At 38.9% G+C, this 26,336-nt stretch overlaps 1 protein-coding gene across 3 annotated transcripts; it reads right to left on the bottom strand.

Moving 5' to 3' along the window:
- Positions 1–718: 718 nt before the first annotated feature.
- On the bottom strand, positions 719–25,459 carry brdt (bromodomain, testis-specific). 3 transcript variants are annotated; one of them, XM_017479858.3, is made up of 21 exons: positions 25,279–25,459; positions 21,762–22,043; positions 20,363–20,500; positions 20,130–20,271; positions 18,657–18,784; positions 18,206–18,571; positions 16,127–16,255; positions 15,785–16,000; positions 15,520–15,695; positions 15,151–15,428; positions 14,934–15,032; positions 12,055–12,186; positions 8,215–8,273; positions 8,001–8,100; positions 6,849–7,214; positions 6,428–6,528; positions 4,557–4,653; positions 4,388–4,458; positions 4,079–4,251; positions 3,216–3,414; positions 719–2,277 (listed from the first exon to the last, which is right to left on the bottom strand). In XM_017479858.3, exons 2-21 carry the CDS (start codon positions 21,945–21,947, stop codon positions 2,209–2,211), a joined length of 3,225 nt encoding a protein of 1,074 aa, XP_017335347.1. In that variant the 5' UTR covers positions 21,948–22,043; positions 25,279–25,459; the 3' UTR covers positions 719–2,208. The 3 variants fall into 3 exon arrangements, with proteins under 3 accessions (XP_017335347.1, XP_017335346.1, XP_017335349.1); XM_017479857.3 differs by lacking the exon at positions 25,279–25,459 and adding an exon at positions 24,825–25,272; XM_017479860.3 differs by lacking the exons at positions 6,849–7,214; positions 25,279–25,459 and adding an exon at positions 24,825–25,272.
- Between the last annotated feature and the right edge of the window lie 877 nt (positions 25,460–26,336).

Here is a 26,336-nt window from a genome sequence, read left to right as displayed (position 1 = left end):
TCAATCAAAGTACCAATTACACAAAAGGAAAGACAGCACTGTAAGTTTAGTGTTTTTCAGTTGGAGCAAAAAGATTATAACTTTTGTTTAGCTTGGTATTTGAAAGAAAATCCATGTGAACCCCACAGGATATCTAAAGAATTTAAATGACATAACCTCCTGTCTAAATGTTTAATAGTTTGCCCCACATTGTTATTATGCCACTGATTAATTCTCATGATGTAATGAATTGCTCTGTTTTATATTGATAGATATTATATTTTAGCCTCCCACCTAACATTAGCATGCACTTTGCATGCTTAGTAGTTAGCACATTTGCCTCACACCCCCAGGGTTGAGGGTTTGATTCCCCCCACAGCCGTGTGTGCGCGCACGGAGATTGCATATTCTCCCTGTGCTGTGGTGGTTTCCTCTGGGTACCATGGTTTCCTCCCTCAGTTTAAAGACATGCATGGTAAGCTGACTGGCATGTTTAAAGTGTCTGTAGTGTGTGAATATGTATGTGAGTGGCACCCTGTCCAGGGTGTACCCTGCCTTGTTCCCCATGCTCCCAGCTATAAGCTTCAGATTCCCCGTAACCCTGTACAATGAGCGGTATAGAAGATGGATGGATCCAACATTAGCCATTACTGGTTCTGTTGTGTGTATGCACATACATTTGCACAAGAGATTGTTAAATGCAAAACTCAGTGATAATACAGCAATCTTAAGAAGCAAATTCAAATGAAAAGCTTTTTTAATTTGAGTTTTTAAAAAAAATTTATTTACTGGAATATGGGCACTATGAAATAACACCATATCCTTCTTCACCTCGGTTGTGCCACGATGCTGAGTAAAGTGCTTGAGTGATGGACAGAAGTGAGGAGGGATGGCCACAAGCATCAGGGTCGAAGAAACAAAACGCTGCATTTTCAGCTCTACACAAACAGCAACATCTTGAATGAACACTGACCACAAAACTCTAACTTTAGGCATACTAATCCGCCTAGTACTGAATCAAGTTACCGTTTTCAAATGCCTGAAAAGTTAAAGCAACACTAGGATTTTGCTGTGCATCTTAGAAATGTTAAATGGAATGGCACTGTGGCGTTATAATTCACTTAAACAATTCGCAGTAATCAAAAATATATTGTCTGTCACAGAATGACATACAACTGCAATTATATTACTGATTAACATGTACAAAAGGTCCTAATAATATGCATTACTTCTACTACAGAGAAAATACTGATTATTTAAATCGAACATGAAGTTACGTTGCTGTCTAAGATGCAACAAGTATAGAGTAAATGTATGAATCGCAAAATCAACAAGCAGACTTGTAAAAACACAACTGATTTGAAGTTTTGCAACTATTACCACAAAGTTGTTTTTACAATGTTCACCTTGCAATTACAAATCACAATTTACATCCCTTCAGCTTTCATGCTACATTTAGAAAATCAGTGGATATTGCTTTGGGGGCTGTGGCTGTAAGGACATAGGACAAAAAGAAAAACATAAAAATAAACCTGAGTAGGCATGGATGGAAAACCACGTTGCAGTTATATAGTTAAATGTTTCAAAAATTGACAATGGAATGTTATTCACATACAATTATTTTAACTCCACACATATACAAGTCAAATCAAAGCACAATGGGTGTATTTCTAACTTGTTGCATTACAGAATCAGTCACAGTTTCATCAACAATCAGTGCAAGAAGACCTGTTTCATTACTATCTTAGGATATGACCGGAATGATGGACCCCAATTTCAGTACAAAATAATGGGGAACAGAACGTAAAGTAAACCAGTCAGTATTTTATGCACAATCACCATTTTAGTTCATTTACTGCCCTTCACAAAAGGAAGAAGTGACTCCAATACTGGAAATTAAGCAAACATCCAAATACCAATATTATTAATAATCATACAAATTCGATACACAAGCAGCCTGTTGCATGGCATGCTCCACTTAAATTGTACACTGTACAGTATCAGCTTCTTAAATTTTACTACAGCCACTTCAGTATAAATGTGCTAAAGTAAAGTGAGAGAACCACATCTTGGTGAGGTGCTAGAACCCGTTTCAATCACCAGGACTCGTGGAGGTTGTTAGGAAGCGGAGGAGACCAGCTACTCTTTTCACAGAACAGTAGCATATATATATATATATATATATTTTTTTTTTAACAAATTTTTACATTTATTTCATTTACAGTAATTTCAGTCAAGGTTCTTCTCAAAGGTGGCCATGATGTCATGCTGCATGGTCATGTCAATGGTTCCTGACATCTTAAGAGGGAAGAAAAAAAAGAATCCAGAGAGAGAAAAAGAAAACACAGAGAGAGAGAGAGAGAGATAATTTAAATATACATGTTAAATAACTACAAAACAGTTATCATACAGTATGTGTGGCTGCAGGCTTTCTTTCCAATCAAACAGGAGGCACACATGGTAGTTGATTGGAGGCCAAAATGAACTGATTAAACATGGGAACTCAGGTGTGACTCCTGCGTGGTTGGAATGAAAGCCAGCAGCCACAGACCCCTGGTATATAAGGACAGTGTGGACATGATTAAATATGCTGGCTACACAAATAGCTCCCCAATACGAATAACTGACTAGCCATTATTGCACACGAGTCATTGTTGGCGCAGCTAAACATACACAGCCAGAGTCACAAAAAAAAGGCAGGGTGCTCAGTCTCTTGCAGGAAGGTTGGGTGTGGCTGCAGGTTTTTATTCCAACCAATCAGGATTCCACCTGTTTAATCATATCACTTTGGCCTTCAGTGGTTCCTGATTGGTTGGAATGTTAGCTGAACATTACATTAGCTGAACATTGCCTGCAAGAGGTAGCAACAGACACGGAGATGGAAATTACACTCTTTCATTCAATTCCATTCACAATTAAAGCAGTTTCACAAATTAAACCTTTCCCCCCCCCCACAGACTCCGAGCTGCTGCTAGTTCAGAGAAATTGTCCTCAGTCTGAAGACTGAAGCGTTCCTTAATTTGGTGCGAGTTTTCTAGCATAAAACCATTTACAGAAGGTTTGGACTTGGAAGGGTGAAAGCAAGTCAATGTGAGAATTTGGCCATGACTACTGCTTTAATACATACACCAGAACAGCTAAGAACCAGCTCTTTGCAGTGGAAAGCATAAAACAGTTCCAGTTTGTGGAAAAGTGTTAACTGGGGAAAAACCCCCCCACAGATGTATGGTACTCACAGCTTCCCGTCTGCGTCTCTCTTGCTCTCTCTTGCGTGCCATCTCTCTTTCACGGTCCATGGAGCACAGAGTAGGAGTAGAAGGTTCTGGCGTTTTAGTTTGGTCTAAAATGGCTGTCAAAATGGGAAGCTCTGCAGACTCCAACTCTGTCTTGGAGGCCTGGATCTCTGGTTTGGCCTTAGAAAGCTGCTGCGTCAAGCTGTGAATCATTAAAAAGCAAACACTGTCAGTAGCTTTATACAGTACTGCTGAACATGCTGTTATGCAACCATTCACAGTGGCCTGAAACCATAGGGACCCAGGACTGAAAGCAAATTAATAAGACATCAGCTGTAATGGGGATCCAAAGCAGCCCTTCTACTGGAACTCGAATAACAAGCGGACTTGTGATTGCGCATCTCTTAGCAGTTTTCTTCCAGAAATAAAAAAAACCCCCAAAAAACAAAAACGCACTGAACACAAGTTACACTCTTAAGATAACTAGAATACAGTATAGAAGCTGCCATGTCTCCTGCATGTCACACACACTAAGCCCGTCCAGATAATAAAAGGAGCCTAAAAGACAAAACTTGAATGTTTTGTCTGACAGCAGTAGCATGAAAGTTCCTTCCAAAAGGAACTTTCAAAAAATTCTGCACATCTTGTTACAAGATCAATGCTTAAATCTAAAGTATGAAAGATCAATTTCGGCAGCCGACAACTAATAAATTCTGGTTTCATGCAAAATGATGCAATTCAGTATTGGAAACACAGCTCAATGTTAAGCAAGAAAACAGTGTTAGAGTTAAGGAATGAGTGGTCACACCTCCTTTACTTGGTCTAAAAACCACAAGCCTTGTGCTGTGCCAGCAATTCCACCCCACCTGCTTTTGTCTGCCTCCAGATGGAGCTTACGTGCCCTTTCTCGCTCTTCCTTCTCCATGGCAACTTTGCGGAATTGTTGGAAACTCTCCTTGGATGACCGTATGGTAGCAGGAGCAAGAGCGGCCATCTTGCCCAGGCTTGTCCAAGAGTCTGCATGCTTCAAAACAATTTCCTAACAAAAGTCAAACGTAAATAAGATTAATATAGCAAACTATTTGATATTAACGCTAGCATTAAAAAAATGCCGTGCGGTGTTACTCCAGAACCAGGATTGCAGAAAATACAATGCGTGTGATGTAAGGAGGTACCGTTTTAGCCATGCTGGGCTTGTGGTCTTGGCTAGATTTGTGCGGTTCAGCATCTTCTGTGGGTTTAGTTCCTGTGTAAAGGGTGAAAGAGAAGAAAAAAGCCCACTGAAAACAGTTCTGGTTACAAATATGGACTAGAAGGAAGAAGACTCTCAGAAGAAATGCTGACCAGGCATTGTGTGCAGCTGAGCAAAGGTCTCTCCTACTACACCTGGGTCCCCCCTATCTTCCCTCACATGTGCCAATGGGGTGGACAAACTGGGACACTGATGTCAGAGAGAGAGAGAGAGAGAGAGAGAGAGAGAGAGAGAGAGAGAATGAATGAGACATGCTCACTGGGTCCAGTGAAGCAGCTGGCTGTGCAGGCTCTTGGGGGTGTGTCTGAAGAGAAACTAGAATTCAAATTAGAGCAATAAACTCTTGAACATCCTTGTCAAATCAATATACGAGATGTTTAGCTTCAGAAACGGGTGTAACAATCAATTTTTTTAATTTAGCAATATTGAGGGAAAAAGAAAAAAACAAAAACAAACACACATTTTAAATTCAGCACATCTGAGTGCACAAACACACTGTGCAGTTCCACAGCTGAGTGTCAGCCTCAGCACCATACTGATGCGGCATGAGGCTCAAGCAACCCCCCCACAGCAATTTGCCAATGATTACCGTGTTTAATTTATTGATGAATGATGCATTTGCATTTTGACAGTTTAGTTAGATTAAATGTTGTGGAACATCTTCGAGTCAAGTTAATTCCTGTTTTCAACTACATTACAGCTGATATAAACAGCCACACATAAAATAGAAAGCATAATAGAAACTGAGAGCACTTACAATAAAGACTCCTTCCATTAATGTAAAATATATCTCTAACAAAATACTTCACCACAACAATTATAAGAATTACTTTGTTAAACAACTGGTTTTTAAATCTTTTTATTATTAGTCTTGGATTATTTGGCGAGTCTGCCACATGAGTCTCATTGTATGGGCTGTTACAATATAAACGATAATGTATTAGAACCAGCACATTAATGGTGCATCTTCCTGGGATGTTCGTATTTACGAGTTGGGAAGTAACTACGACGTCAGGTGTGTTGAAGTCGTTTTGGTCGGAGCAAGCTGGCGGTGTACCTTCTCTTAATTAACTTAAAAAAAAAACCCAAAAAAAAACAAGGTTTTTTTTTAACTCTACTTCTAGAAAATGAACAAAGAATACACCTCAGGTGTGTTTTTCTTTTTACGTTTTTAATAAATTTATGAAGGCACTGTAAACTTTATCGTTACATATTATATCGTAACTAAAATGCTATTGTATTTTGTGCAGGAAATGAACTTGTTTTATTGTAAATAAAAAAGCCTGACAAAAACATGTTAAGCAATTTGCTTGTATTTCAACAACATGCTGAATTTACCAAACAACTAATAACTGAAATCAGCTTCTGAGGTGAGTAAACATTCAATTTCAACAAATTTACCGTCAACTACAGACGTTGCATCCATTGATTCCAGCATGTTTTCTTACTGACGCACCCCCAACTCAGATACTCGGGGCTCAAAGAAAATCCTGAGTTTCCCCACTCATAAATATGACTTTGTGGTGCCGTTCATGTGAATTTAATTAGTAGATACAATTCATCAGACTTCAGAGCATCAGAATATTAACCTACCATTCGTTACAGCCAAAACTACCTATAATGTTAGGTGAAAATTAATGCACATCAACTGACCAATCAGATTCAAACATTCAACCACACTGTGGTATACATTTGTTTTATTTCTAAGTTTATTTTTAGGCTTAGTTTATGTGGAGCATTCGATATAAAAATCCCTGTAAACAAAATGTTACTATAGAAATGATAATGCATTTGGACAAGTGCGTTAACATAAACTTCTGAATGATTGGGCCAAACTGCAAACAAAATAGACAAGTTAGAATAAGGGAAATTAAATCACAGAAAATGTTTACATTTTAGCAGAATGATCTACTATTATCTAAACAAAGCCGTTTGTAGAACTGTAAAGGACTATCACTTTTACCTCATGCTTGGTGATGGGCGGGTGTCGTGCCACACATGCTGAGGAGTTTGAGGAGGGCAGTCCGGGGGGAGAGGATAGTGGAGAAAGGAGAGCAGGGAAACCTGTCAAGCAGAGAAAGAGTTTACAATGAATGAAAAGGTAAAAAAAAAAAAAATTAAGAGCAAAACATGAAATACAGGGAGCTGATAGCAGGAGCAGGGTATTGGCAAACAGAAGCAGTCATGAAAGCCATTAAAGAGACACACAGACAACAAATAATTCTAGCAACAAGACAAAAACACGATGCTTAGTCACGTAACGGAAGAAACACAGTGCATGCGGAGATAATCAGTCCCATGGGCTTGGAGTTTGAGGGCAACAGGTGGATGAGACAAGGGAATCAAACAGGTGGAAATCACGGCGATTGAGAGCAACAGCTTACCTTTCTGCTGAGCTTTAAGCAGAGGATTTACAGTGGCAGCAGTTGGGAGGGGGCATGTTGAATCTGTGGTAGAAGATGCTGAGGAAATGTGGGCAGTGAATGAATTTGGCGGACTCTTAGGCCAACTGGGTGAAGCAGGTGGATGAGGGCAGGCTATGGGTGGAGACTTTTCGGGCAACACTGTTGTGAGGGTAAGTGGGGAGGAGGGAAAGTAGGTGGAGATGTCCGAGGCAGCAGGAAAGGCAGTGGGAGGTGAGGGGCTCTGCTCAGACGGAAGATTCAGGGGGGTCATCAAAGTCTTTCGAACTACAGGAGTGGCTTTGGCACTGGGTCTGGAAGGCTGAGGAGGTAGCTGGCTGTGCAGGGCTAGAGTGGAGGGTGCAGTAAAAGTTTAACAGCAGAGAAATGATGGATGAAAAGCAGTACCACTGGACACACCAAAATTGTCATCATCAAGTTCTATTTTTGGACAGTCCGGATATAAAATCCGTCCATTTCGGAGGGAAGCCTTTATGACGGCTGTCTTTTAAACCTCCGTATTTCAGACAAAATATGAAGGAGTACTGCATGCGTCCTTAGAGAATGCAATACAATTAAAACAAATACGCAACTTTTGCCATTGATTTCAATCAGAACATAATGCTGACAGATCATGTACCAAACCATGCCGCTGCAAGTAAATTGATCAATTATTTATCAGCATAACTATGGGCATGATATTTAAATGAGGGTCTTTTTTTGGGGGGGGGTCCACAAAGTTGCCAGTCATGGCACCTAATTCCATCCACTGGACAAGGTGTGTGGAAGAAAGAGATTCCTGACAATATTGAAGATAAAATAAAATGAAAAATCAATTTAAAATAGTAGTACGAAACCAAAAAATTTGATCTTGTAAACTGACTTTAAAAAAACAAACAAACAAAAAAAAAAAACCACAAACAAAAAAAAACTGGACAGCTGCTGTAATACAAGTTTTAATTTTCTGACCATCGGTTTAAAAGTGTGTACATTTTTACTATGCCTATACCACAGTGAAACATTAGAACTTCATTAGAACTTCATTTAACATGTTAACAAGGTCCCTGTCTCACATACACAGAGAGAGAGAGACAGAGAGAGAAGAAAAAGGGGTGCAGATGCAGTGAGCCTAACCTGGCGGCGCTTTGGCCTCCTCAGAAGGTGGCTTGGTGGCCTGCTCAGACGGGACTTTAGACGATTCCTTCATCTCAAGGGCAATGCTCTTCTTCAACGCCTGATCATGGAAGCAGGGGGAATTTTGTTTCACTGTGTTGCATGAAGTGAAATGCCCCATGCACCCATACTAAAAACATTCCTGAGGGCAAGGCTAAAGATTATTTTCCTTTACCTTGTTTTTAATTTTGGTGCCATGACCATGGGCTTTGTTTTTCTTCTTAGGTTTCTGCTCTGTAAGACACGCATAATGAATTTTGAGTGCAGTGTGAGCAGGGGAAAGGGCAGAGCCTAAACTCCACACACTGCTACTGTCTGGCCAGTCTTTACCAGGACTGGTTACCCATGACTTGAAATAAAATAAAAATCACAGTTCAAAAGTCAAAACCAGAAGTATGCTGGACATGCACCTGACAACAGGGCTCTAGATAGTTAATAGTTTTGGAAGTGTCCTAAATCCTGTCCCTTTACATTCTGAGGTGTGCATGCTTGGCATATGCGAGTACAAATGTGAATGATATTGGACATAGTGAATGTGATGGTGAGTAAAATTGAACGTAACATGTGATGGCAAAAATAAAAGACAAAACACACCACTAATCTTAAAATGTACACCAGGTGTCTAGGAAAATGAGTTTATTTCAATCTCTGGGCGTCACACACACCAAGGTCAACGAGTCAACTTTGTACCTGTTTAGGTAATAATTATACACAGCTACAAGAAAGATGCTTGCATTTTAGCAGGACAAAACGGCTACCTTCTAAAATAAAACTCTGTTTGGTTCTACTATACCCATGCCAATTACAATCTAGTCAGTAACTCAAAACATTATGATGCATTTTCAAACAAAAACAAATGGTTTTAAGATTCTGTTTTGTTACATATATAACTTTACAAAAACCTCAAATATATTTACAAGGTGAAGTCACAATCTAAACAAATGCAACAGGAGAACCACACAGTGATGACTCAATGCAGCAAGGTTTAAAAGAGAAACAGTGAGAACTCACAACATGGATGACAGGATGTCCTCCTAAGCAAGAAGCTGTTATTATAGGTTTACACTTTCTGTCTCAGATACATGCAGGAACAAAATATGTCATTGCAGTGGTAGGCAATATGACCATCATAGTTAAATCCCGTACATCATAATATGCTTTCTGGGCCTCATTGGTGTATATATAAAAAAAGAAATAAAAAAGAAAAGAAACAGGAAAAGGGGGGGGAGAGACAAAGAAGGGGGGGGGGGGGGGCTTAAGTGTGCCTATGCTGCTTTGCTATTTCAACTTGTTAGCATAACTCAATCACATGCATCAACTATGGCAAAAATACCTTCAGTAATTGTGAAGATGTAATTTTGCCATATTGTCAGTGCCTTCAAAAATGCCTAGGACCCTTAAATGTTTATTTTCCCTGACGTATAACACTTTAAGCTCAACATACACTTTTGTTTTACTTTGCATTGCTTAAATAACCCAATTATTTGATTTGGACCTTAAATGCTTATAATGACTAAAGATATTGCTAAGAAGCTACAGGTGCATCTAGGAAAAATGTAATGGAATTCAAAAAGTGGAACTTTCATTTATGCTAGATTCATTACACAAAGTGAAATATTTCAAGCATTTTTTTGTTTTAATCTTGATTATGGCTTACAGCTCATGGACATTAAAAATCCAGTTCTCTCAAAATAGAATGAAGAATTTATAATATAGAAATGTCGCCCTGAGAAGCGCTCTAATCATCTAATTAACTCAAAGCACCTGCAAAGGTTTCTTGAGCCTTTAATCTTGGTCTGGTTCAGTACACACAACCACAATCATGGGGAAGATGAAAGTAAATTTTGCATTTCAGCTGGAAATCAAGGTCCCAGAGTCTGGAGGTTGCCCAACCAAGCACAGTAATACCATGGTCATCAAACAAGTTACTAGTAGTTTTGGCACTGTGGGCAGGTGCCAAGTCCCGCTGGAAAAGGAAATCAGCATCTCTATAAAGCTTGTCAGCAGATGGAAGCATGAAGTGCTCTAAAATCTCCTGGTAGACACTGCATTGACTCTCAACTTGAGAGGACACAGTGGACCAACACCAGCAGATGACCTGGCACCCCAAATCATCACTGCCTACGTTTACATGGACAGCAGTAATCTAGTTATTGACCTTACTCTGATAAAGATAATAATGTGATTAAGGTGTTTACATGAGTCGCTTTTAGAATACTCCTGTCATGTACCAGTTTTACATGTTTTAGAACATAATTAGATTAACGGCACACGTCATTACGTCACCGCGCCACGCCGTCCCTCCAGAATTTCACGCATCAACATGCAGTCCGTCTTCGTTATGATACCGTATAGTTTTGGGTGTTTCGATTAAATTTTTTTACGAACGCATTAAGTGCAGTTAATTATTTGTCATGCTATACGTGCTAATAGACAACTGCTTGAAGCCGTGGGCTGCGTCTCAAACCGTGTACTTACCGTCTATATAGTAGCCGAAATACATGTATTTTTCCATACTACAGGGGAGAGATTAGTAGGCAAATATGCGGTTTGGGACGCAGCCGAACTCTCTTGTTCACCGTAAAATGTTGAGCACTGCCGTGTGTGATCGTGTCCTGTCGCAAAATGCCAAACGTAAAAAGTGAAAATTCACATGATGTTCATAGTGTGATTAAGGTGTTTACATGTCTGTAATACACGTTGATAAAGCGACTAAAACAGGAGTACTCCACCTGTCTTAATTCGATTAGAGTTTAATTCGAGTAAGACCTTAATTAGATTAAGGCAATTAAAAAAATTGCTGTTTACATGGTAGTTTCTTAATCAAAGTATGGTCTTAATCGGGTTAAGAGTTTATTATTGTTGTCCATGTAAACACAGCTACTGACTGGAAACTTCACACTGGACTTCAAGCAACTTGGATTCTCTGCCTCTCCACTCCCAGACTCTGGGACCTTGATTTCCAAATGAAATGAAAAATTCACTTTAAAATGATTTTCCCCATGATTGTGGTTGTGTGTACTGAACCAGACTGGGAGATTAAAGGCTCAGGAAACCTTTGCAGGTGTTTTGAGTTAATTAGCTGTTTAGAGATCCTCTCAGGTCGACATTTCTGTATTATAAATACTTTATTAAAATATTTGGATATACTGGCTTTTTGATATCTGTGAGTGGCAAGCTGTACTCAAGATTAAAACAAAAAACGGCTTGAAATACTTCACTTTACGTGTAATGAATCTAAAATATTTGAAAAGTTCCACTTTTTGAATTAAATTACAGGAAAAAAAAAGGAACTTTTCCACGATATTAATATTTTTTAGATGCACCTGTATAGATCCAAAGCCAATTAAAATTGCCAGCTTCTATTCTTTAAATTAAAGTCTCGTCAGTGCATCATATGGGCTCAGATTTTGTGGTGGTGCATTTGCTCTGCAGTTTGAATGAGAGAGACATCAGGCATTTCCCTGTACCGAGCGCTAACTGGCCTCATTTCAAACTATAGCGCTGTCTTAGAGAATGCCAACAGACATAAATAAGTGATTAGGATGAAACATGAACAAAATAATCAAAAAGTACAAAATAAAAATTGAAGAAAAAAAAAAAATACCCACCACACAACAGGAACATAGAACCTCACAAAAACTGTAGTCGGAGTGTGTTTTGTAACAAGACTTATTTGCTCATTTGTAAGGAAAAGTGCACAAAATATACAAAAAAAAAATATATCTTACACCCATTTAATATCCAAACAAAAAAACAAAACAAAACCTTAACTTTGTAGCATTCAAGTATCTGGTGTTTCCAGTATGTGTTAAAGTGACATTGGTTCTATTAATGTGAAAAAACAGTGTCCCCAAGAAAATAGAATATTTTTTTTTTGGTTTGTCTCTTTTTCTTCCCCTCAACCAACTAGTGAAGTGTGGGGAGGTAGGGATGGGGGAAATTTCTACCTTATCCCAGAGAGGATTAAAAAAGTTGGAAAAGAGGGAGAAAGTGCTTGTGGAGATCAGCTAACCTGAGTCAGAGTCACAGCTATCAGAAGAACTAGAGTCAGAACTACTGCTGGCAGAACTGGAGGAGGAACTGCTGCTCTCACTAAGGCGGGAAGAGAGTGCCAGCTCCTTGGGCTCTGCTGCCATAAAGTCACCTAAGAAAGACAACAACTGGTGAGCTGAATACAGAGTGGTTAAGCTTACAGATAACTTATTTTCTTAACAAGAACCCCTCCCCGAAAAAAAGTGTTACAGTATTTGCTGTATTGCTATACAAGTAAGACAGAACACCAAAGAAAAATCCTAAACTCAAGAGACAAATGATTTTGAATCCTTACAATGCCACAGCAATCCATGACCAAACAAAACTAGTCCTGCTCTTTAGGTAGGAGGATGGCATTACACTCTCCCCTGTCAATCTGACCAACACTTGGGGGAGCTTGGGAACACTTTTATATATTAAAAAAAAAAACCAAACTAACAAAAAAAACCCCAATCCCCTCAATTCAGCTTTCCAACTTGGAAACTCTGGGTGCTGTCCTGGGCCCAGTTGTTTAGTAATCAGTAAGTAATCAGATGAAATTTCAGATTGGATCTAAATCTTGCAAATGGGTTGTGCAAAAGGGAAAAAAACGGATTCTGAAATCAGATCAAATTAGATCGTGTAATCCAATCTTGCTTTTGGTCTGGATCAAACCTTCAGTATGTGTTTTTAGTAGGAGTGGGATACCTGTTATCCAAAAAAAAAAAAAAAAAAAAAGAAGAAAAAAAAAAAAATTCAGGATTATCCCCGCAGAAAGGTGGATTCAGGGAGAAATTCAGGAACAAAATCTAATAAAACTTTAAAACTGGTCAAATAATACAAAGTTTGCATCATGTAGTATATACACATTTATTTATATTTTGCATTTGATCTGTTTAACCATTACAGTGATAAAGTATACACAGGCTACCATTTAAGCCTTTCAGTACAGTAAAGTAAAAAAAGAAATTGTCCCCATAAATAATCCCCCAAAAATGCTCTCAATGTCAAATACATTTAATTTTAACTGTCATTTGTCACTATATATTAATTACAATGACACAATCATCAGAGATGAACCAGTCAAAAGTAGTTTCTAACAAATCCTTATTGCTCCCCACATGTCAACTCTTATTTTGTTAACTATTGGACATTTTAATTTTTTATGATTTAAAACATGTTCAAAATATCCAATGCATTTTTGAACAATATATTTGAGAGTTTGTAGCAAGGGGATGTTTGTATTGTTTTACTGTGCTGTTTTCTGTCTCTTCAATTAAAAACACTTAGTGACCCCATGTGGGCTAATTTACAGTTCCCTCCACTAATATTTACCAAGGGTGCCAATATTAGTGGAGGGCACTGTATCTGTTGTTCTTAACATAGCTAGTAGCCTACATTGTGGTGTGTAGTCTGAATTAGACCACTAGTAATCCGGATTTGGTAATCTTGAAAGGTTTGTATCTGGATCAGGGTGATCCAAGCCAACGTTGCTTTGAAAAATGTTGTAAAAGTAAGATGCAAAAGTAAGATGGATTACTTGATCCTGGATAGTAAAACATGGGATTTTCAAAATAATTATGACGATCCAGATTAAGCTTTTTGAACAACTGGGCCCAGGTTCCACTCCAAGAATAGGAATCTGAGGCCATCATGGGCACAAGCTCATCGAAACTGGAAAGCTGAAGATAAGAAAATCTGGTCTTTTCCCAGTCTTCAACTGTCCAGTTTCGGCGAGTCTGTGCCCACAACAGACTCAGATTCCTGGTCTTGGCTCGGAGGAGTGGAACCTGATGTGCTCTTCTGCTGTTGTAGCTCATCCACCTCAAAGTTTGATGTGTTCTACATTCTGAGATGCTTTTCTGGGCACCACAGTGGTAGAGTGATTATTTGAGTTACTATAGACTTCCTGACAGCTCAGACCAGTCTGGTCATTCTTCTCTGATCTCTATCATCAAGTTGTTTCAGCCTGCAGACCCTCTGCACACAGGTTTTTTGTGCCATTCTGTGTAAACTCTAGAGACTATTGTGTGTCAAAATCCCAGGAGATCAGCAGTTTATGAAATACTCAAACCAGCCCATCTAAAACCAACTACCATGCCACAGATGTCCTTCATCCACACTTTTTCCCCCTATTCTGACTGTTTATGTGAACATTAACTGAAGCTCTTCACCTGTATCTGCATGAATTCATGCAGTGTGCTGCTGCCACATGATTGGCTAATTAGATAACTGCATAAATGAGCAGTTGTACCTATTAAAGTGGACAGTGAGTGTACAGATCACTTCTTTGAGAACGTAAATATAAAAGTCACTCATAACAGTTAACTGGCTAAATTATAGTTAACAAAATTCGAACATGGAGATGTCCTTGCTGTTTTTTTTCCCTTACCCCCCTTGTTTTTTTCTTTATAGCTTAAAAACATGGAGGTGGAAAATTATGTGATTCTTTAGACCCTCATTTCCTACCATAGCCTTTCATACCCTCACCACCCTATACCTGGGAACAATTCAGATTTGCCAATCCACCCAAAAAGGATACTGCATAAATTGTAAATTTTATGTTATTTTACTTTATAAATGTCACCACCTGTTTAAGGTAAAAAAGTGTGAACTGTGTGTTATACTTTAATGTTTTGGGGGTTGGGGTTGGCCAAACATTTAGTCATAACATCTGACTAAAATACATCTCATACTTTTTGAAGTGGACTGAATGCGCAGACCAGTTTTAACTGCATCTCAGGTGCAATTTTCATGTAAACAATTCAATCAGGATTGTGGTATAATCCTGATGATTGAAACCATCAGGTATAAAATAATATGGAAAGTGTGGACTGACGTTAGTTATTAAAACGTGAGACAGAGAAAATGGAGCCTTACTCTTTGTCTTGGTCGTCTTGGTCGAGTTCAGTTCTTCGCTGGCATTCTGTTTCCCTGTCTCCTTCGTCTTCTCATCTTTGGGTTTTGGTGGATTTTTCTCTACAGGGCGGGGGAGAGAGAGAGAGAGAGAGAAGCAGACCAAAAGACAAATATACGTCAACATTGTCTTTAACACTGGTAGTATCCTGATTTTACCTCAACATAGTAGCATACTCACGGCCAGGCCCCTTAGGCTTCTTCCTGAGGCAGGTCATGACAAACGCCTCCAAAGCTCGGAGCGTAGTTGGTTTGAGAGTCTCAAAGTCAATCTCAATCTCTTCGGGGTCTGTGTCTCTAAGCATAGGTTCTCTGGCCTTGATGATGTTCACCACTTTGCCTAGTTTGTCTCCAGGTAGCTTGTTGATGTCCAGACTCAAACGTCGTTTCTCCTCGTAGGACATGGGCAGTGCAAGCTCTTCTTCTTCTGACTCGTACCCTTTGCTCTCCATATTCCTCCTGACCACAGAAGGGATTGTATTTAGACCGGCAAAAATATAAAATGCACACACACAAAAAAAGATGCGAGTGTATCCGAGCATTCACTAACCCCGATGATTTGCTGCTACTCGGCTTCTTGTGCACTTTCTCTGGAGCTGGTTTCCGCACTTCACCAAACTTCCGCTTTTCTTTTTTTCTTTTCTCCTTCTTTGACTTCTCCTTCTTCTTTTGCTTCAGCAAAGGTGTTTGGGTCAGTAATTGCAGCTGCTCCCGCACTGCCTTTAACTAATTGACAGAGGTGTTGCAATTATTTATAAGAGAGGAAAACAAAGTCTGCACTACCAAGGACATAAACAAAAGATACTGTGAAGTACCTGTTCCTCGAGAACAGAGAGTCTTTGTGCTCTTTTCTCTTCGTCTTCCTCAGAGTCAGACGAGCTTCCTGACAACGTAGACTCGGAGTCGCTGCCCTCCGAGCTGGACGGACTTCCTGCTTGCTCATTTTTCCCCCTTTTGGGCAAGAGGTGCTGGCCAGGAGATGAAAGTCTCGGTTCATCTGGAATCTTAGCAAAGCGGGACTCAAAGACCTCCTGAGCAGAGGAGACCAACATTCACATTCAGTCATCTCTCTTAGGATGCACAACAGGCCAAGACATGACTTTTGTCAGTATATTCTAAATTGAAATAAATAAATAAAACGAGATGAGATCATTCACCTGGAGTTTTCTGGCCATAGCCACAACCTCGTGGTTTGGTGGGTTGTATTTATAACAATTTGAGAACATAAGACGAATGTCTGCAGCAAACTGCAAGGCGTCTGTGTATTCACGACTCTCCATCTTTTTCTGAGGGGGAGAACCAGTAACATGTCAGCTACTCATCTTGTTCAATTAAAAAACTTTATAAAACCTTTCAAATTACCCATCATTTGACCTCAACAGTTTAAATAGAACCAGCAATGACATTCACACAATTCCCCCCTTATCCCAAAACAGGACTGGTGCTAGATTAATGAGGGCTCTAAACAATATATGAATTGGCTCCTCCTCACCAGAATGGCTGATTTTGTCTCATCATTCTCAGGTGAGCTTGAGATGGTGAAAGAATAGCCAACTGCATTTGTCTGTAGTTTTGCATATTTTAGTAACTTAATGGAATAAAAGCCAACGTTGACAGAAGGGATGTCACGAGAACCGATACTTCGGTACCAACATTGTTAAAAACGTGACGGTACTCGTTTTCCTGCAGTACCGTTAGTACCATTTCTAATGAACGTACCGAGGTTGCAATTCCTACGGAACTGAAGGAGGCAGCAAATACACGCAAGTGTTTTAGTCGGTCCAGAAGTGGTGAAGAATAAGAAGAACGCCTACAAGCATATGGGAAAAACTACAGAAGATTGGCTTAGCTTAACAAGTTTAGCAGTTGCCGGTGTGCAACTGATGCTATCGTTCATTTCAAACAAAGCGAGGAAACACCTGGAATTTGGTGAAGCACCTGAAAGACAAGTCCTATATTATGTTTGTTTGAGTCAGCTGGTATTGTAACTGTGAAAAAAGCTAACGGTATGCTCCATGTAGTGTTTGCGATAGCCAGTTATTTATTAACGACACTAACACATTGCAATGTTATAAACTACCTCCTAATGGGCCACCATGCATCGCCATTCAGCCCGTGTCCTGTCAGCTAAATGTAGCCTAATGTCACTATAATTAATCAACTGTTAATGCTTTTAATAAATCGTTTTGGCCTTGCACCATATCAGTGAATTTAAACTAATGCTTGCATTCAGAGTATAAGGGGTGTGTGTGTGTGTGTGTGTGTGTGTGTGTGCGCGCGTTTAGGGGTGCACCTTAGCACTTGTTATTAGTCATTATCAGACAGTGTTTGATAACTAAAATATCCCTCCCTCTCTCTTTTTGCCAGTATCAGCCACAGGAGGATGCCCTCCAGGAGTTTTTACATTTTATTAAAAAAAAAAAAAAAAAAAAAAAAAAAAAAAAAAAAAAAAGGATTATATTATATATTTATTTATTTATTTATTTTTTAAAACCACACCATGGTACCGACTTTGGTATCGAGTACTTTTTTTTGTGGTATCAGTACCGACTACTAGATTTTTGGTATTGTGATATCCCTAGCTGACAGACGTGCATACAATGCATAAACATTTGTTAGCGGTAATAGAATGTTTGCCGGGCTTTATGAAATGTCAATTATAAAAAACAAATATTTCAAATAAAACAAATATCAACTTAAAGGAACAGCTTCATCTTATTAAAAAGAGCCAGCTCTGTTCCAAGTGTACCTGATCAGCCACAAAATAAATGTATGCTGTCCTAGGTTTTTCTTTAGGTTTGTACTGGTGTTACAAGGCTTAAGTTGTCAACACATAAGGGAAACTTGTCTCCCAACATATTTAACTGCATACCTACATAACTGCAATCAATCAAGTTTGGTCAAGCCATTTGTACATAAACAGGGTCATAAACAGCAGAATAGTCTCTAGAACAGTTGTAGTATTGGCATGCTTTTGTCCAGTTTAATAAAGAACCCTGTACCATACACCACAAAAGCAAGTCTAAATTTCATACAGAAGTGCACACTGATTTAGGCATACAGTTTGCACAAATTCTAAACGGTTTCCTTATTAAGAACATTAAACCTGTAGCTCCAGTGCAAAACTAAAGTCACAAACCTTGGACACCAATCAAGTCTTAGATGGTCAATTACACACTGGGTAAAAGATGGTGCGAACTGCATTTCTGGACAAAGTATTTAATTCTTTATCTTACTTTAATGGTGCCCAAATCCATGGGTTGATGGATGATCTCATGATAGTCATGCAGGTCAAGTGCCACAGTGTCCACGGGCTCATAGAACGGCCAGGCATAGGCTGCATGCCTCTTGGCGAACATCTCCTTCAAGATGCCACTACAGTATTTTAGCCTTTCGGGGAGCTTGGCCCTGCGCCCCACCTGGTGCTGCTGTGGCCACTCGGGCAGGTCTTTGCGTGGTGGTTTGATGGGTCGCCCGCTGCCTCGCCGTGCGTACAACTTCAGCACCTTCGGTTCTGGGACACAGGGAGAAGACTCACTGCTGGTAAGGATGGGGGCCATGGGAGTTGTGGTGTCTGCTTTTCTTTTCACCCCCTTTTTTAACTGAAAATGCAAATACGTGTTGAGAATCATACCCTTGTCTCAGTCAAAAGTATCTGCACATTTGTATTATGTGAAAGAGACTGACTTTGGCTTCAAGCTGAGCAGACAGGGGTGCAGATGAGATGGTGTGCAGTGCCTCAGGAGGGATGACAGTCACTGTCTGTTGAAACACAACCTCAGACACAGGAGACGGAGGCTGCGTTTTCCCCAGTCCTGTTATGCAAGGAGACAAAGTTACATCTTCATCCTCAACATAACTGCACAAACTGTATACAAAATACAAACCCAAAAGGGTAGAATGGCAACGACACCCTGGAGTAAAGAAACTTTTTGGCCAGAATGTTTTGTGCTATCCAAATTTCCCTTGGACAGCAGTGATCTACTCTGAATTACTGGACAACCTAATACACACACACACACACACACACACACACACACACACACACACACTCTGTTCTGTTACACAGTCTGTTCTTTTGCTCTCTGTTGTCTTACACAAATGCAGACAAGTTATTTTTGTTAACATGATGTGAAAACAGTCAACTGTTTGTTTTTTTGTGTGTGTAATTGTGTGCGAGAGACCTTGTGTTGAAAATGACAGGTTGTGTGTTATTGTACCCACAACAGGACTGGGACATGCTGCTTCATCTTGAAACCAGGTTTTATCTCATATAAACAGAACAGACAGACTTTCAAGGAGAGCTGTGACTTACAGTACTCCATGCTGTCTGAGATTCAGGATCTTCCCTCCATTTTAAATCATATCCAACAAGTAACTAGCTACTTGAATAGTCTTTTCATTGGATACTTTATTACTCTTCAACAAGAACGATAACTAAAAAAAACATAATCATAACTATACTAGTGTCCACACCAACACATGATATTCTCTTTATTCTAAGCGTGTGCTGCAATTATGTCGTCTGCAGCTTTAGATGCATGAGCTCTTTAAAGCAGGATGGATTCTGATTGGCTATCAAATGTTTTTATCGTTCACCAGCTGGGAACAAGTCGTTCTGAAAGTGATATCATTTCTCTGTGTCGTTAACGTTATAGTTGTGGTGTGATCTCTGCTATTCTTTTATATTTAGAACCAAATCTATATCGTTATCATCCTTGGTGTGAACAGGCCTTTACTTAAGTAATTATTAACATTATTACATTTACTGTTACTTGAGTAATTATTTTTATACAGTAGTTTTACTTGAGAAACATTTTTGGCTACGCGACCCAACTCTGATTGTATTAAATTGCACATAAAACACTTTGGTCTGATTAATCTTTTTTGTTTGATTACTTGAACCTAAATATGTATTGTTAGTCTTTTGTAAAACAAATAAACAAACCAAATAATGTCAATGCCAATGGCATCCACAGGGACACCGCTGCCAACCACTCTAGTCCTACTTGCTACTAACTTGGATTAGTACCTATGGCTGAATCACAGCCATGGCGATACTCAACATAACCACACTCTTGCTTGTGAAATATTCCTTTATTAGAAGTCACTGATACAACAAAAATGCCATAACTGAAACTGAGATCAATTAAAGCATACCTGCAGCAGACATCCTCCTTCCTTTCAGAGGCGCCTTGTTGGTAATTGCTGTGATCTCACGCTCGTCCTGTGGCATTTCAGCTACTTTCTCAAGAAACAGCTTCTCGAGTGCTTGGGCCATCAAAACTATATCATCTCCTGGCTGAAAGAAAATGTGTTTCAATTGGGCTTCAACTGTTTAAAACGTATATACACATAGGTATATATGTTTCAATAGTAATAAGAGTTTTTACCCGATTGTATAGGTAACAATTTGTAAACATTGTGTTGAAGTCTTCAACACATTCCATAGCCTTCCAATAGTAATTATTATCAAGTCGTTTTTTGATGGTACTCAAGTCCATTGGGTTTTTGATTATTGCATAATAATCCTGAAATCAAAACAGAAAACAACTTTTATTCCTCATTCACAGAACAAAACCCATACACACCAACAAATCACAATTTATTTATACAGAGGTGCCAATTTAAAGTTTCCCTACTCAGTATGTACACTTTTCACGTACACCTGCACTTTATAGGCATGCACGTCCTGACTGAACAAAACATTGCCCTCTATCCTGTCTATCAATGGAAAAAGATAACTGCAGAACCACAGCTGGCAAAATATTTTGGGGCAAGCCTACTCTCAGCACAGCAGTGGCATCGACAGAATAGCGCCGTGTCTCATGCTGGAAAAAGCATAGCCGGCATAGCATTGGCATTTTAATTATAGAATGGAAGAAGCATAATGTGGCCAAATTGGTCAATATTACCAATATTATTTACATTTAACACCATTACCAGAAATGTAAATATCAAAGATTTGTTGCTATCTATGCTTTACCATATTTGGTACAAATACCTGATTATCAAAACTGCCCAAATCTAGCAAATCAATCTAGCCCTTGAGGCCCCTTAACAGTATTTTGGGTAGTTTCCGTATATAACACACCTGCACCAGCCTTAATTTCTGATTCAGATGCATTTGGACCTGGAACAGAATAAAATGTGGACTGGCTGGTGTCCCTTTGTTCTGGACTGAGAATCTCTGAGACCGTCAAAAGGCAGTGGCCTTTAGTCGTGTCTGCAAAGGGCCAACGAGAGTTTGGGTTTTTGTTCAAACCAAGCAGACACCCCTAATTCAATTTGTTTAATCAATTGAGCCAGATATTCAAATGATTAATAGCTGTGGCTCTTATTTGGCCACAATAAAAAGCTCTTACAAATGTAAAAATGTAAGATCCCCTACCCATAAGATATAATACATTTAGGATGGTGTTTTCTGCTCTTGAAAATAGCTAGTTTAACTAATCAGCTACCTAAGAGCTTAATCAGTCATGTCACAATACATGTCCACTTGCCAGTTTTGTCATTGCTAACTAGCAGGTAACCTAATGAGCTTTCTACAATTCAACTTTTATAACAGTAAGTTGCTATCTCTAATAATACAGTGAGGAAACCCATCAAACAATGGATAGAAGCACATAACCGGATTCAAACATCACCAGTTGACTGATGGGAATAACCGTAAAATACTGAGATTGAATATGATTGCAAACCTGTAAGTGGACATGTATCGTTAGTACATTTATAACAACATTTATAATAAAAAAAACTGTGCAGCTGGAACCACCATGAAGCCCAACTCACAGGCAGGTTGAGCTGAACAGCATCCACAGGGTGCCTGAAGGGCCAGGATAACTGATGCCTCCACAGGGCTTTGACCACTACTTTCTCCAGGTACTGGAGCTGGTTGGTGAGGCGCCCAGGTTTTTTATGGTTCCTGTATTCAGGGGGAGGGGGATTCCTGTTCATGCTGAGCACCGGCTCTGACATGGTCGGATCTGCTCCAAAGACAGGCGTGTGCAGAGAGATGTTCTGAAGCTATGTCTGGTCAGCTCAGCATTCATTACACATCCTCTGCCTGTGCCACTGTGAAAAGGAAAGCAGTTTGAGCACAGTCATTTCACTCTGCAGCCATGAGCCAAGCAGCCCTTATAGCTTTAACTGCTGTTTAATAAGCAGACAGGCCTGAGGACCAGCAGCTGGTTACACCAAAACAGAAGATCTATTGTAACCTAGTTTGAATGTAAAAGGCCATCATGTTAAAATTTATGGACTACCAAAAATGTAGGAGTTGCACCAAGCAATATAGTTTTAACACAGCCTTCAGTTATGACGGTTTAAACTTACACCTACTCCCTATTAGATGCAACATCTGCTGTAAACAAAACCACTGTGTAAATCTGTGCAATTTTTTTTTTAAATTGCATGTTTACTGAATATAAACACTTCATTTTCTTTTTATTTTATGAGAAGCATAATGATTTCTGTATGTGGGAAGTATTTTTGTGGTCCATGATTACTTGACACAGCCACCTTGTCAAAATACAGTTTAACAGCACATATAAAAAAAAAAAGTGATTATAGGAAGTGTCGTTGGTCAAACAGGTTATTGGTAAAGTACAAAACAAAATACTTTACCCTTATCGAAACGTTACACTTTACTCGGCTGTTAGTGATATTCAAATACAGATTAAACTTGCAACCACTTTATTAATATTCTTTGCAATTATTGCACAAGAGTTCAAGTTGTGCAATCGAAAAGATTACAAATAAAACAGATGGATATTTTGGGTCAATACTGTTACGTTTCTAGAGATGGATCTTCTTGAAATAAATATTTCACTGCGAAAACAAGACACTAACTGCTTTCCTGCATCTCAATCATGGATAACGGCGAGTAACATTTATCGCTTATTTTGGATCTTTACTGATTGACTGAAGTACGTAACATTTTGAACTATGATCACTACTGGATGCTATGTCTTTCAGAAATACAACCAAAAGTCTACAATGTGCTACTTTTAACCTATTTCACTCCCAGCATATGGTTTAGTACGGACCTTGAATTTAACTGGTGCAACTGGCTGCAGGTCTACAGTTGAAGGTCATGTTTAAAAGTCTACACCACCCCCTGCTGGACGCTCTAACACACTTTGTGCTAATCAAAAATCTCATAAGCAGATTCATCTATTAATATACATCCTCCTACATAGCTACTCATTAACAGAGATTAAAACACCAAATTAATAATAATGAATATCTACACCAGAAAATAAAATATATAATTAACAATTTTAAAGTTACTCCTTTCTGTTTTGTATTGCAAGCAAGGCTAACCCCGTGGCCATGGTCCACTTTCTCAAATAACAGTACTGCTTGAAGCATATTACATGCAGCAGCCATTAGTATTTGCAAAGTCCCACATTTGCAGGCCTGGAATATGAGCTATGAGTAATTCAACCCAATAAAACTACCACGAGTCAGAAATAAATAATAGAGATGGCAAGCATCTAATTCACTTATTACACTTTAAGCTCTCTTGGTCGGACAAATGAGAGAACAGGCACAAACTATTAAGAAATATTTAGATTTCTAGCTTTATTCAGTCATTACATTGACTTTTGTAGACAACCATATATCAATTATTTTAACAACTGAAGCTTTAATTCCTCCTGAACATTAGATCAACAAGAATCCATGTTCATACTTTTGATCACAAAAACAGTTCTCATTTTGTATATTTCTTTGTATCTAAAGTCTTTATGAATTTGAAAGAAAAAGAAACAAGAGTGGCAACTAGGTTACAGTTTATTTTCGAATGTAAACAAAACATTTTTGTTTACATTCGTTGCGGATTAAACAGGTAAGTGTCGGTTGCTATGGAGATCAGCGTGTCTTAATTCGCAATGTCAAACAATTAGGTTTCTAAATCATTGGTGTTGTGGAGATCATTTCCGAGAATTACTTTACAGCTGGAGCCCAAATTGTTCCCTCCTCATCCTCCCAATACAAGTAGTAGTTTATGTAGTTACACGTAGAGAAATAATGAAATTACACCGCTCATGTGGTCACTATAAAGCAACGCTGAGTCAGTTAGGACTCTGGGGTAACTAACGAGATAGTCGAGCACTGCCAGGATGTTGAGAATAGCTTGAAAATAAGTCAATAATTTCCATCACATAAATGATAAACAAACAACATCTAAAAGCGAAACGGTAAACCTGTAAGAAATGCATAAAACCACGCTGTTTTGTCAGCGTGCTAACCGCTAGCTAGCTATAATCTTTTGTCATGTATGACGCAATCGAGTGAAACAAAAAAACGTACTTAGCAAACAGGGACAAAAGAATATCGCCAAACATCCCAAACTCAACAATGGGTTTACAAAATACTAGATTCAACTGAGTAGAAATTAAATATCGTTTTATTCGTATTTTGTGTAAAACGGCTCAAGCCAATTTCGCGAAAACTCACTACTGCAAAATAAGCAACAAAATGGCGCCCCGACAGGGCCAACACAAAATGTCTCGGCCTCCATCCCAAATGGTGCCTTATCCCCTATATAGGTGCCCTACGGGCTGTATGAGGTAACGGTTTCAAGAGCCCATTGTAGTTCGCTACATGTCCTCTAAGGAGCCATTTGGGATTTAGCCACAAGGTAGCTTAGCTTCACACTGCGCAAAAAAAAAAAAAAAAAACCCAGCAACTACTAGCTGAGCTAAATATCCCCGCCCCAAAGACGACATGTAAGCTCGCTACCAACTCACTGCTTGCGGACTTGCACGGTCTCTCAGAATCGGTCACGTTGTTCTAGTGCTAGCCAAACAAACAGCTAGCTTAAATCTGTACCGTTACTAAAACATTTACCTTTCCGTCACTGGCACAACAAAGAATGTTTTTAACAGTGCCGAAGAAGTTCTGCTGGAAAAGATGACCAAATGCAGGGTGTTGAACGACTGTTTCGTCCGGATACAAACGTTACTTAAAGGTTTGAAATAAATTCCTAAAAGCAAAAAATACGCTATTTTCCCCCACTAAACAACACCAGTCTTCAATGGCGGACGTCTCTCACAGCAACATGCCCGCTATTTATACCCTTCTGCTCGGAGCTCGGCCTCCGATTGGTCAATACCCTTCACGTGCCCAGGTTCTCTTTTCTTTTAGTTTGAGAGGAAAATAAGCACGATTGTAAGTAAAAATGAACACCGTGGAAAGCATTTTTATTACCAGTCGGTCTGTCGCGATGCAATTAAAGCTACCAATAAAATTATACAAGTACCCGACCTTAGAAATCGTACAAACAAAAAACCCAAAGACGTACGTCAGAGTATTTTTTCAAAAGTGTGACATCACATGACCATTCTAGAACATTCTACCACCTATCTCGAGATTTATTTTTCATCTGTATTGCCTAATTTTATGGGGTTCTCCGTTGGCCATCGCTAAGCTTCTTCGCAAGTATCCGACTATCGTTCATTCCAGTAGCTTGAAAATTCTCACAAAGAGAACAAGGAATCGATAGAGCTGAGAGGCTGGGGAAGGGAGGAGACGTCATGTTAAAGCGCATGCGTGCTGCGTTCCTAGTGATTGGCCAATGAATTGGGGCTTTATTGACGTCAGGTACAATTTTCTGTCGTTTGGTCTATATTACGGATTATGGCCAGTTTTAGTTTTGACGAAATTGATCAACTCTGAAATGAAAACATCATTAGGCTGGCTATTACTCTGCCTAATTTTAATAAGTAGTCTTTTCATGCCTGGTAGATATGCTCCATCTACAATTTGTGACTCACAGGCCTTTTATGGAATAGCATTGTTCTTACACCTATCTTATACCTCTGTTTGCCACCAATTATCACAATAGTTTGACAAAACAACTGCAAAATAATGTATATTGTATAATAATAGCTACTAGCTTATTTTCACAGACCACATTTCTGCAACCTACCTGCATGGATACTTTGTATAAAATAAGAAAAAAATAGGCTTTGTATCTGTTATAATATACTGCTCAATTCCTGGTCCAGGCATTCACTACTCATTTCTGGCTAGGTTTCATTACGTCTATTAACACCATAAACAATGCCATCATTATACGGGATGCAAGATAGGGACTGATTATATTCTTAAGTGACATTATTTTACAATGGTGGCACATTTTTGTCTATATCCCCAAACCAAGATTTGTACCATATCTAAAAATAACCAAATAAATAAATAATAAAAAATATATGATCCTATCAAATTTTAGAGTATCGTGTTAAACTACATCAGGTAGTTAAGTTTAGCCCTTGCATGTAACTGGAGCAACACCCACCTATATATATATATATATATATATATATATATATATATATATATATATATATATATATATAG

This window comes from Ictalurus punctatus, chromosome 11 (genome assembly GCF_001660625.3).
Source record: "Ictalurus punctatus breed USDA103 chromosome 11, Coco_2.0, whole genome shotgun sequence".
NCBI lineage: Eukaryota > Metazoa > Chordata > Actinopteri > Siluriformes > Ictaluridae > Ictalurus > Ictalurus punctatus.
The sequence above is the reverse complement of the archived record's forward strand: the minus strand, read 5'-3'. Positions and strand labels throughout refer to the sequence as shown.

Coding starts and splice junctions, on each gene's coding strand:
- brdt (XM_017479858.3), bottom strand. CDS start 21,947: ATGTCAGAGCCGGTGCTCAGCATGAACAGGAATCCCCCTCCCCCTGAA. Junction 20,501..21,761: donor CTGTTCAGCTCAACCTGCCT/GTGAGTTGGGCT, acceptor TTTTGATTTCAG/GATTATTATGCAATAATCAA. Junction 8,274..12,054: donor TAGCTGTGACTCTGACTCAG/GTTAGCTGATCT, acceptor CGTGTCTTACAG/AGCAGAAACCTAAGAAGAAA.